Raw genomic sequence first — 12,583 nt, 5'->3', positions numbered from 1 at the left:
TACACAAATTTGTACAACCTTTTTTTGGAACAATTTATACTTGTGGCCTCACTAATATTCTGCAGCCATGAGTTCCACAACTTAAGTAAGTACTATGCATATAAAAAATGTTTGCTTTGGTTTGTCTTACATTTTCCCTCCAGCTCTAGTATGTTTACCACTCACGGCTTTATAGATCTCAGTCGCATGTCTCTTCAGTCACTTTTTCAAAGTGAAAAATTCTAGTCAAATTAATTTTCTTCATACCTCTTCTATACCTCTGATCTTCCTTACTAACCCATTCTTTGTACACTTCCAAATCTTTACTTTTGAAATGAGAGACCAAAGCACTGGAAATATTCAACATGGAGTTACCATGGAATTGGGTTTTCTGTTTCGTTCTCTCTTTCCAAACAAACCCAAGAGTTCCATTTTCTATTCTGATCTTTGCTTCCCATTTCAGAAATCATCCACAGCTACTCTCTTCTCTCAAGAGTTATCTGGGAGGTAAGCAAAAACTGCACACACAATAAGCAGCGTTTCTGGGTAGTGTTCTGCACGGAACCTACTCCAATATGCTCCCTGGGAAGTTCATTAGCAGTTACTACCTGAAAGCCTGTTCACTCAATTTCCAGCTAGAAAAAGGTACCACAGTTCAAGGGGGATAGCAGGATAAGGAACTTATTTTTCTGTTTCAGATAAACAAATAAAGATGCATCATTCCAAAGGTGTCTGGTTTTTTTTAGCTCCTTAACTTTCCTCAGCTGTTGCTGAAATCAGGAAACTGTATTTCCCCATACAACTGCATTGACAACCCTGAACATTCAGGAGTCTCACCTTCACAGGTCATCATTGGTCCAGGCTCAAATCCCTCAACACAGGTGCATTCAAAGCCTCCTACCACATTTCTGCAAGTTCCATTTCCACACGGATTTCCAACAGCACATTCATCAGTATCTGCAAGCAGTTTAATCGAGGCAGTGTGGGTTACACTCAATTAGAAAGCATAAAACTTCAGGTTATTGATATATGCCAGTTTAAAATGCAAGAACTCACGTAGGTTAAAGAATCGGTTGTAGAGTCCTAGCAAAATTTGGGACTGGCGGAGGTTATCTGAGCCAAGCCCCCAATCAGGGCAGGACCAACTTGGAGCAAGCTGCTCACGCCCTGCCCAGTCGGGTTTTGAGTATCAACGAGGATGCGCACTGCACAATATTAGAATAATATATCCCCACTGTTCCTTAATACCATACTTAGGGATTCAGCATATGCTTTAAAATGGAAGATGAAAGAGCTGTACTTACCCACACACTGAGCTCCTTGCAGGATGTAACCATACGGACATTCACATCGGAAAGACCCATCTGTGTTGATACACTGCCCAAATTTACAATTATCTGGATCAAGGCACTCATCCACATCTTGACCAGAAATACAAAGAACATACTTAGTGCACTTTACTTCGTGTAGTTTCAAACCTCTCTCAAAGAACAGTTAGTTTTGTTCTGGCAGGAAATATTCCTGAACTCACAACAAAAATACTAATATTATTTGAAATTTGATTTTTTGGGATAAGGGCAAAGAATCCAACTTGCAGGTCAGCTTTCAGCAAGCAGAACAAACTGATTCCAAGTGTGAGATAAAATACCTCTCCAAGCAGGGCCATAGGGAGAAGAGGAGATATCAAAAACAGTAGCTCTCCAACTCTCCTTAAATGAAAACTTTTGCCAGTACAGCTAAGGGCTGTTTGTCTTGGGAGAGAATATAATGCACTGAGGGGTTGTGGGAAACTATGGCTTGCACTACTAGAGGATTAAAAGCATTTACTGTAAATAAGCTACATATACTCGATATGAAAGGGTACACATATGATATGTCCATTTGCTAGATCATACACAAGTTTCCTAGAAAGGCAGCTCAATGTAAATTAAAAGCTAAACGTGCTGCTCTAAAATAAGATTAATTTCCAATATATGTGAGATTGTGTCTTGAATTTAAAATCCGTATAAATAATTGAAAAAAATGTCTAGACATTTCTAAGATTCATGGCTTTTGGAAATATTTGCAGAGATGCTATTTTCAGTTGAAAGGGAGAATAGCTTATGGGTAGAAAAATGGCATACTAATGCTACAATGGCAACAAGCAGGTTCAGTCACTTACCCAGCCTTGCATCACCGGGTCCTACAAGGATGCCAATTCCAAACGGACAAATCTGCCGGAATGCCTCTGTACAAACAAACAAACAAACAAACGTCAAACCATATGTTAAATTCTGTCTTGGCAATCAACATTACCCATGAGCTACAGAATCACTAGCAGTGATTCATCCTTCCAGCCAGATACTGGCAGCACTCCTCACTATTTTAATGCACTTAAGTGTGCTTTTGTATGGGTGTCAATGTGCATGTACTCGTGTTCAGATTCAGAAATATAATACGCAAACCTATAATTTAATTTGGTCTTACACATATGTAAAAAACGTATGCTCACTTTACATTTTACCCCATCTCCTGCACATATATGTAAAATCCTGCAAATAATTTGCATTATTTAACTACCTTTAAGGAGCAAACTAATGCAGTATTTCCATTAAAAACGTACCAATACCAATGACTGCACTCTTTTCTCTTGTAAACGAAAGATTTCCTACAATTGCATCTGTAGTCACTAGTTAGTAGCTGCTCAAAGTATCTCAATCTCTTCTACAGTAAGCAATATATTTTACTACAGGTAGGCTGAGAGTATAATTTCTGGGTTCAGCTTAGAGTGAAGTTATCATGCAGTTTCCGAATCCACAAGGATTTATCAAGCTGTTTTTGAAGATTTGAAGAAGACACAAGTCTTTCCAGAACCAGTTGTTTTCTATTTTGTGTTGCAGAAAGAACATATTGTCTTATTTCTGTGACTCGCCTATCATATTCTGGGCATTAGACTATCTAAGAAATCATAAATTTCCACACTGATGGACCAAAATACTATGAGGTTGCATGTGATCACAAAGGTCATTCACATTCAGAAACCCATCAGTTTTGGTCTGACACCAAACAAAAAATACAAGCCCTGCATATGAAACTAACCTCCTTCCTTTCCCCTCTAAGTTGTACTCTGTAAGCAGATGGATGGACACAGGACAGTAATTCAGGCCATCTCAAGACACCATGGAGCATCTGCTCTATTGATCCTGCTCAGAACATAACAGAACCCTTCACAAGATGCAACTTTTTGCTTTGCAGTTTCAACAGGCTGTAGAGGTTTACAGTATCATACAATCTTACAGATGGATGAACAAACATTATGTTATTCTTTAGCTGAAACACATTAGCTAACCTTTGCCGAGGTTGGCCAAAATAGAAGCATAATATAGATGCACACTGTGCACCGAGAATAACAAAGCGGCTGGCATACTGCTACTCACTCAGTGGGAAACTCAGCCCTGTACACCGAGCAGCAAAAACACTACCTCTTGCTCAAGCCTTCAGAACGGGACTCAAGTGGTGCATGTACTCGAGTATGCTAGCCTGCACTCGGGTGGATTACAGTGGAGAACCTGTCAAAGACAACAACTGAATACCTAAAAGAACTCCACTGCCCAGGACATGCAGAGACATAAATTTCCTAGGCTCAGATATCTTGAAGCCTTTTCTTTTTTAAAAGATGAGAAAAATGGCCTCGATCTCATCTTTTGAGAACAGTCTGGACTGGGAAAAACGTATGAAATGACACTTCAAGGAAACGCTGTGAAGTATACCATGCTTTTCCAACCGACTTTGGCTCAAACACTCGAGGGGCAACTGAATAAGACATGCACGGAGAATAAGCCTCGAAGGAGTACTGCAACTAGTGCATCTGATATCTTTTTTTTCTCCTTGGCTTTGGTGAGGATTGTCTGCAAAACATCTACATAACTTATTAATGGAATGAACTGTATTAACGTATTGCTGAAACCCACATGTCATTATGAATTAAACTGCTGCCAGCAAATCGTACCATGATGTTACAAAGGCCTGTTGACTTGTTTGTTGCCTTGTTAGTCAGGGTCTTACAGAGGATAGCAAAAAGGAAACCATTTAGCACAATTTAGGGAAGGGAGGCTTTCTTTCATCAGGTCCTCAGTTATTCCTTTCCTTTTTGTAAGTCCTTCCTAATGATGAGATTGAGAAATTAATTTTTTTTGAATAAAAACAAGTGACATGGTGACTGATACGTGGATCTAGTTCTAGTTCTACTGTTCTTAAAAGAACTAATGAGACTTCATGTTTCTGGTGCCACTTCCTATACTTTCTTACAATTACACGAATTCCTTTGCATCTGGCAGGTTTGTACAGTCAGAGCCTATCAAGGACCTAATACTCTCTTCTGTTTTTAGTATCTCACACCTCCAGAATATTATACTCTTCACATAATCATACTGACAAATCTACAGAGCAAACATGGAATATATATCTTACTTGAGAGATGGTTCTCTGTGACTGCAAAGGCACCTACAGAGACCACTGGCACCTGTTATGGTTAAACACCTCTGGAAAATTATTTTCCCTAATCCTTCTAAAAATCCCAGTCTTCTTTCAGTTCTGAGAGATTATCATGACACCAAGGTAAAGGATTTAGTAACGCACCATCTGCTTCCTCCGGGCAGAGTTCACATGGATCACCCCATCCCTGCCCCTTCAAGGCACAGCAACACTCTTGTTTGGAGTGGTTTCGGGACTTTGGCACAGAACATTTTCCATCTTCAAATTTGGTAAAGCAGTAACTCACTCTCAGATCTGTAAAAACAAAAATTTATTGTTATACAGTTAGACGGACTTTTTCATAGTTTTTACTTTTAGGTGTTATTGCAAAATTACAGGGACAAAAACCCAACAACAAAACACCCAACTTCCATCTGAGGCTATCAAGAAGAACCGTTTTGGGCTCTGACTGGAGAGAGATGAAGAGGAAGATGAACTCTCTACCTCAGTGAAGGAAAGCTGTGGGTTAGAGCTGCCTACTTCAGTCAGGGAAAAGCAGGAAGAGTTTCCCTATGTTGTTTGGCAGAGACAGAAGGGCTGTACTCCTTCCTTTGCTTCCTCCTCTTTATAAATGCTGAACACTGGCTTAATTTATTTATATTCCATCATTATTCAGAATCACTTGAGTGGAAAGATTTGAATCAATTTGTAAGGATAATGTGGGATAGAATTGAAGTGTCAGAGGCTATTTCCAATAGGGCTTTCCCTCCTCATCCTCTCCTGAGGGATACACAAACTAAGAGAATCGGCCCTGTGGCACTATATTTTACTCCTTTAAGCTGGGTAACCAAGATGCTGAAGCAGAGCTGAGATCGCAAACCACAAGTATCCAGCAGGCAGAGAGCTGGCAGCTCCCTGGGTTGGCAGGCAGACAGTCAGTATCGGGGCAGTTGTGGAAGTAGCTGCTCATCCAGTTTTCTGGCTGCAGCATCAATGCTGGGCAATGTCTAGACTTTTATAAAAGTTCCAGGTAATGGGAAAGTTTTAAACAAAAGTTTATTTGGCCTGAGATGCTCAAAAAACAGCCTTCTTCAGGGGATGGGGAGAAACACATTTCTCTAAGTTCACAAACATGCATTTTCCTCTGACATTATGCATAAAACAGGGGGTCTTTTTTTAATAAAGGATAAGATTAGGGGTTGTTTTTTTGGGTGATTTTTCCTCACCTGAGGAGAACAATATCCCTAGGCTAAAGAAACCTCATTTATACAAGCTACAAAAGCACAGCTAAAACAGCCCTGCTACTTTCACAAAGTTGAGGGAAGTAGCTGTGCCAAACTGCATGGTGGTTTGGAGACTTGGATGAACGCTTACTGCAGGTTGGATTCATTTTACCAAAACCACAGTTTCATTTAGCCCACTGTGAAGCGAAGAACTCACTATAGTGTCAACAAGCATCACTGTTCTGTGCCAAGTACAACTACAGAGGTCCTTACAAAGGTCTTACTCATCAGCGGTTCCCACTGTGCACACTGTGTATAGACATTTAATGATATATCTATTTAATCATTTCCAAAGTCTTTAAAATAACTCTCTCCCTAATTTGCTATGCTTATTCTTTACCCATAGAATAAACCAACCTGCAGCTTTTCATTAGCAGATGTCCAGCTTTTAGCATCTGACCACTGTTTTAGTGCCCCTGCTTAGGCTCTGAAAAGTGTATGCAGTATTTTGGAAGCCATAAAGGCACTTCAGTCTTTTCTAAGCAACTTGGTTCCTATCATCCACACAACGCTGTTTTCAATTTTTTTCCATTGATCTTTTTTCCACCGCACATTTGTGGAGAGGAATAGCATATAGCAAGCGCTACAGAGAATTTGTGCTAAGAACAGCCTTATTCCTGGAAATGCTGCTTTTAGCAATCGCACTGCAGTAGTCTCCTCTCTGTGTTCATGCTCCATTTCTACGTCAAACACGTCACAGTCTATACAGAGTTCCAGGTAGCTGCAATGTTTCTTCCAGGGGTGCAAGAAAGGGATTCAGGGCAACACTGTTTCCTCATTTAACCTAGTGTATTCAACATCATCTTCGCCCCTTTTTTTTGCAATGTTCTCTTTAATGACAAACAGATGTTATGGCCAGACAGCACCTGGCCACAAGTACAGAATTATCATGTTTTCCTTGTGAAAAACAATGTTTGAGTCTAGAGTCTCCTTGTTATATTAGAAACAGGCAGCTAATAGGGCTTTTATAAAACAGAAAACAAATCTGAAAATGCCAAAAAATGGGAGTGAACTTACCTTGGCATCGTCTTCCCGTGGAAGATAACACAAAGCCTTCTGGACACAGGCATTTGAAACTGCCTGGAGTGTTGCTGCATGTGCCCAGTGCACAAATTTCTGGCTGTTCCACACACTCGTCAATGTCTATAGGAAAAGTAATTCAAGAGATGAGAAACGAAAATGTCTACGCTGGCAGCTGCACAATATAAAATGTAGAATTACATCATCTCTGAAATCTAACAGATTTGAAATCACAAACGTCCATAGAAGAACATACAGTCAGAGGGACAAGAGAACCAGGTGTGAAATCGAGGGCTAGTTTTCAAAAGCTCATGCAGTGGGCATACCTCACTACTGTACCATCAGCCACACTGCCTGGGATCAGATCTTTCTTGAGATCACATCAGGCAGCTCTGGTGCAAACAAAACTTGGCGAGATTTTTTCTGAGAATAAGTGACTTAGACACAGGCTACAGTTCAGAACTGTACACTGCCACAAGAGAAATCACTACCTGTGTTTAGATGCAGAGGACAGTGGCAGTAACTGTGAGTAGCTAGGAGAACAGCCAGAAGAAGAATTAATATAAACACACCTTCACATTTGTCATTTTGCAGGACATATCCAGGAGGACAAATGCATCTGAACGATCCATCCAAGTTCTGGCATGTGCCCGGTGAGCATTTTCCGGGCTCCAAAGCACACTCATTGACATCTGAAAGAAGAGAGAAGAGAAAGGCAACAGCAATTATCTCAAATAAATTATCTCAATAAATCTACTGTTCAGGCTGCTTTAATTTTGCTCCCACCAAACTGACAGTGGAACTTCCCAGGAGCAGGGAAGGAGTCTTCTGGCTCTTGGGTCTTCAGCAAGAGGCTCATCCGTGATCTAGCTAACAACATTAAAAGAAAGAGCAAAGACTTCTCAGGCTAGGCAATCAGTACCTGCTCATCTCCTGCAAGGCAAAAAAGGGGTGGCAGAATAACTGCAACCTACAAAGCTGGAAAGGGCAGAAACCAAAGAGCGCAAAGTGCCCAAAACTTTCTGTTTGCTTATATGTTCAATAGCCAAGTCTGTCAATAAAATACTGCAGTACATTGCCATCATTTTCTTGTGCTAGATACAGTGATGACAGCCTGAGAATTTTTCTGACGTCTTCACTTTTTTCACTCAAGAATGGGTGTTCAAGGTTTGCTGCGCTTTTTCTACCCTAAGCCAAAGTACTCACCAACACAAGTCCTTCCATCCAGAGCCACTTCATAGCCATCATTGCACAGACACTGGAAGGACCCAATTGTGTTCACACACTGACCGTTCCTGCAGAGCATCCCATTTCCACTTGCACACTCGTCCACATCTAAGAAAAATAACATTGACAGATGCGTGAGAAACACCTGCAACAAGTAGAACTGGGTAACTGAGAGTTCTGCTTCCACTACTTCAGCACAGAAACTGATAATACATCAATGATTCCCTAATTCAAAAGCAAATGAAGAAAAAAATACCACTATTTGTCTGTTTTCAAATTTCCATCAAAAAGTAAGATTAAAGGGGAAAAAAAAAGGAACGGTATATTTCATATACAAACACTCAAGTGGTTATAGAAAGCGAGGAGTACCTAATCAGAGAGGCCTTTTTTGACCAGAGGAACATTTTTTTTTATCTCTAATCACACAGACCATGCAAGACAGGAATCTAATTTAGCAGAGAAGATGGTTAATTCTATTAGAAACAGAAAATCTTAGCAACACACAGCTGGTCTCAGCTCTCCTTACCTATGCAGTCATTGTTGTGTGAGAGGATGAACCCCAAATTGCAGCGGCAGTTGAAAGAGCCAATGGTGTTTCTGCAGGTTCCGTTGCCACAGGCATCTCTTTCACACTCATTAATATCTATGAAAGAGAAGAAAGAGCAACAAGAATTTTCATCATGTTTGGGGAATGCAAGGCCTTACAACTATCCCACAGGCAAGAGAAATAATACACTAGCAACACAGCGCAAACGGAAGAGAGAAAGATTAATTGTTATGCCTCCTCAAAAGAAGATTTTACACAGGTTTATACATTGGATGGTAACATCTGAAAAAACTAATCAAGGGTCCAACAATCATTTACCTTACTACAGCTCCTATCTCATTCTTCCTAAAGGAAGTCTAAGCAATCTTTGGTCACAAGTGTCCTGAAACCTCCTCAGACAACAAACCCAGACAACAGATGCTATGCTAACAGCTGCCAAAGGGTTAAATATAGAAATTCATTTTTTACTAAGATGACTTCGTTTCTGAAAAGGACAGTCCTCCGGCACGGAATCTACCCTCACTTACTCTGTGAACTAGTAAGCTGTGTGCAATTACTGCACTGCAACATTAATCTATTAGATTTCTTACTCAAAGGAATAAACGACAAAATGCTTAGGAGAATTCCAAGAAAAACAGAACGTTTTTCAGAAAAATGATAGCACTAGCAGTTCATTAGACAGAATATGTATTTTAAAGGTTTGCTCTTCTTGAACAAAACATTCTTCATTCATTATCAGCTTTATCTCTAATTGCCAGCTATGGTGTTTTTGCCTGGTGGTAAATGGGTCACAGTAAGTTCTTGTAATGCAACTTCTTATGACAGAGAGAATAGGCTTCCATTAAGACAGACGTTAAGTGTAAATACAGCTTGATTTTATATACTTGCCTATACACATTGTTCTGTCATCGTTGGTTTTGAATCCATTGTGACAAATGCAGTAGAAACTTCCAACAGTGTCAATACACTGACCGTGGCTGCAGATATTGGGAATTTCTTGACACTCGTTTCGATCTGAAAATAAAAAGACACACTGAAAGTTAAGCCTCCTAAACTACAAAGCTGGAAAGATTTATTAGTAGCAATCATGTGGTAGTCAGAATCCAGCCCTCATTTAAAATAGTACAGCTTAGTTTGTTAATGAAAAGAGCATTACTAAGTACATCTCAGAAAACGAGTCATTTGCTTGCAAATTACTTTTTCCATGTTTGCAGAGCTGAAAAAAAAGTTTCCTGTGAAAATTACGTTTACCAATCACAGTTTCTTGCTGGAGGGAAGGCATATCACCGTAGCTTTGAAGTAATGATACGAAAACGTGTGGGGAGCTTTCTGAGCACTCTACACTGACTTTGTAGCAGATATGAAAGCCACACATATATTACAGTTTATATCCTTCTAATGAAAGTAATTACTTGCTTTAGCCATATTTGATTGTCTTCCCAATTATAAAACAACCTTCTTGATTAACTTACAGAATTCCCACAAAACAGAAATGGAAATAAATCCCACACTTGTCTCACTAAGCTACAAAGGCCATCACGGATATAGCTACCCATTGTGCAGAAGTAAAATGGCTACATGTATACTACGTATGCGTTGAAGCATCTATGCCTTGTGTAATGTGATGACCCTGTAAACCAGACGAACAGGGCATGATAAGGGCATGATAAGCTCACGCAGCAGGAAGGGTTACTGCTGTATAGCGTCAGAAGATATTTTCCCAGCAGCAGCAGCAGCAAACACTCAACTGCATAATTCCGCAGAGGCACATGGGGAAAAACCATCCTGTCAGCATGGGATATGCTGCCTTGTAATAGCAGGGCATCTGCTACACTAGTTCAATAGCTGACTGCTTCCTGCTACTCTTGTTATGAATGCTGTCAGTCAGAATTCAGGATTTTATCAATAGCAAGTGAAACAAAACAAAGAACAAAATGTTTGCTGTCCAGCACTTTTCTCTCCATAACATAAATCAGGAACGTGAATCAAATGAGCTCTTTTTAATGATCTCTTCACCAGCAAGAGCTGTTTTCATTCAATATGCTTCATGGTGCTTTGTCTACTGCCGCTCCAAAATACAAAAACTGAGGTGTTGCTATAGGTTTCTATTAGAATCTATTAGATTTTAATGCACAAAAATATTCTTTTATATGTAGTCTAAGGAAAGTAGATGCTCTTTCTCATCAAACTGTCCTCCGTTCACCATAAAAATAAGATTTAGGTTCTTCCTAATTGCAAAGAAATGCATGTACTAAATCTCATTTTCCTCTACACTGCCTCCTCTCTAATTTCCGCTCGGCACACTGAAAATCCCTATATACCCCTATGTTCACTGTATGTGAACTGGGGCTGTTAGTAACTTGGGAGGGATTTTCACCGAGAATCAAGTTCTCCCAACACTATTAAAGACACTGCTGCTAATTAGATTGGAAGAATCTGAAGGAGGCAAAAAGAAAACCAAAGTGGGATAGCATGCTATCTTCAGAACTCCTAATCCTCTCACCTTAAGAAAGGGAGGAACAAAGAAAGACTATCACTCTCTTTGGTGTTCTCTGGGCAAATTAATAGTGAATTAAAATCCCAGGGAAAAATCATTTCTTTTGGGGTAAACACTGAGTGTCAGAATAGTTTAAAAACTGGGAGGCATAACTCAAAATTTTAAGTGTCTCAAATGAGTTTGTACAAAAAATATTTATTATATCACAACAGATAGCACCAGAAGAATGCTATTCTAGTGAGATAAATGCAGTACTCATCATACTAGTGCCCATTATATACCATAGCTTTGATTCAACAGCATACAAGCTATGGGGGTACAAACATTTTTCCATGCAGTAGCAAGTAGTAGCTGATCCAATCCTGCAAGGTGCTTAGTACTCTTCACTTTCAGTAGAATGGTTGGGAATTTCCTTCCTTTGCAGGATCAAGTACTTTATCAACTATTTTTGTTTTGACTCTAATTGTTTGACTTTATTTTCACTAAATATAAAATAAGAGCAAAATACAGGGAAGTGTAACTGTTTGTGCCAATTCATGTTAGGTATTGTAACCCATATCAGAACCTTCCCGGGCTTTCCTGTACTACTGTAATGAAGGCATAATAACAACGATTACATTAGGAATATATTGAACATTTACATGTTCTGCTGCATAACTTAACAAAACAAAGTTTTAGTTCTCATAGTAGTGTTCTGGTCGCCCTTACATCCTTTTCCCGCGAGGGTCTCACTAAACAATGAGAAACTGTACTGCAGGGAAAAGTGCACTTCCTAACACTCAAGTACTCAGAAGCAAAAAACCAAGGAAAATGTTACCAATTTCCTTTGTAATTATTATTTTGTTCAGAAATGTATATAATATCGATGGCTGTCTGGCTCACAGCACACTCAAGCCTCTGTGTTTCTTCAAATAATTGAGATAACATGAATGCCTCTCTGGGCTATGATATAAGAAGAAAGAGCAAATAGATTAGAGAACTGCAGTCCCGCTCACTAAGTATTTAAAAGTAATGTTCACGGCCCTGTTTAAATATATAGAAAGGTTAGGAAGTTTAACAATAAGCTTTTCAAGTTAGTTATTGCATATGGCCTAGCAGATAAGCCCATCTTATCAGCAGAAGACTCCAGTAAGCACTGATTTGTAAGTGAAAATACAAGTGGCAAATAAAGTTTCAGAACACGTTTAGCAAATTACAATAAAAAAATCAAAGAATTCAGGAAAAGGACAGGGAAAATATCACATGTTCCCTGTTGGGAAGCAACTGAGTTTTTAGTGCCAGAAAACAGTTCATTCAGAGGTAGTGAATCGTCTTGGTCTTCCCTCCCTAGGCATGATATGGATTAGAGAAAACCTTTGAGGCTGACGGAATAAAGTGGAAGATAAACACCTACTCAGGTGACTAATCATTTTGGCCTTTGCAGAATGGGTCCGTTAGTCTTCTGGGACATTAGCAGAATGCTTGTGGGATCTTCTAAAAGGCTTTAAGCCCCCAAAAAATCATGCGTTATCCTACAGCATACATCTTTCTGAAGAGGAGATAGGCTTTTTTAGACTTCTCTTAAAAGTTACTAGTTTC

General features: G+C 39.5%; 1 protein-coding gene across 3 annotated transcripts in view; it reads right to left on the bottom strand.

The window, feature by feature from the left end:
* Positions 1–12,583, bottom strand: part of FBN1 (fibrillin 1) — a 164,082-nt gene that overhangs the window by 15,648 nt on the left and 135,851 nt on the right. For all 3 annotated transcript variants that reach the window (XR_011143704.1, XM_068958240.1, XM_068958242.1), the window contains exons 45-53: positions 9,397–9,522; positions 8,488–8,604; positions 7,941–8,069; positions 7,307–7,426; positions 6,732–6,857; positions 4,597–4,746; positions 2,141–2,206; positions 1,284–1,400; positions 817–936 (exon numbers count right to left, since the gene is read on the bottom strand). Coding sequence is in view for 2 of the 3 variants with exons in the window: in XM_068958240.1 (XP_068814341.1) it covers positions 817–936; positions 1,284–1,400; positions 2,141–2,206; positions 4,597–4,746; positions 6,732–6,857; positions 7,307–7,426; positions 7,941–8,069; positions 8,488–8,604; positions 9,397–9,522 (1,071 nt within the window). In the remaining variant the exon portion in view is untranslated. The remainder of the gene's footprint in view (positions 1–816; positions 937–1,283; positions 1,401–2,140; positions 2,207–4,596; positions 4,747–6,731; positions 6,858–7,306; positions 7,427–7,940; positions 8,070–8,487; positions 8,605–9,396; positions 9,523–12,583) is intronic.

The sequence above is a fragment of the Struthio camelus genome, chromosome 12 (assembly GCF_040807025.1).
Source record: "Struthio camelus isolate bStrCam1 chromosome 12, bStrCam1.hap1, whole genome shotgun sequence".
Classification (NCBI taxonomy): Eukaryota; Metazoa; Chordata; class Aves; order Struthioniformes; family Struthionidae; genus Struthio; species Struthio camelus.
The sequence above is the reverse complement of the archived record's forward strand: the minus strand, read 5'-3'. Positions and strand labels throughout refer to the sequence as shown.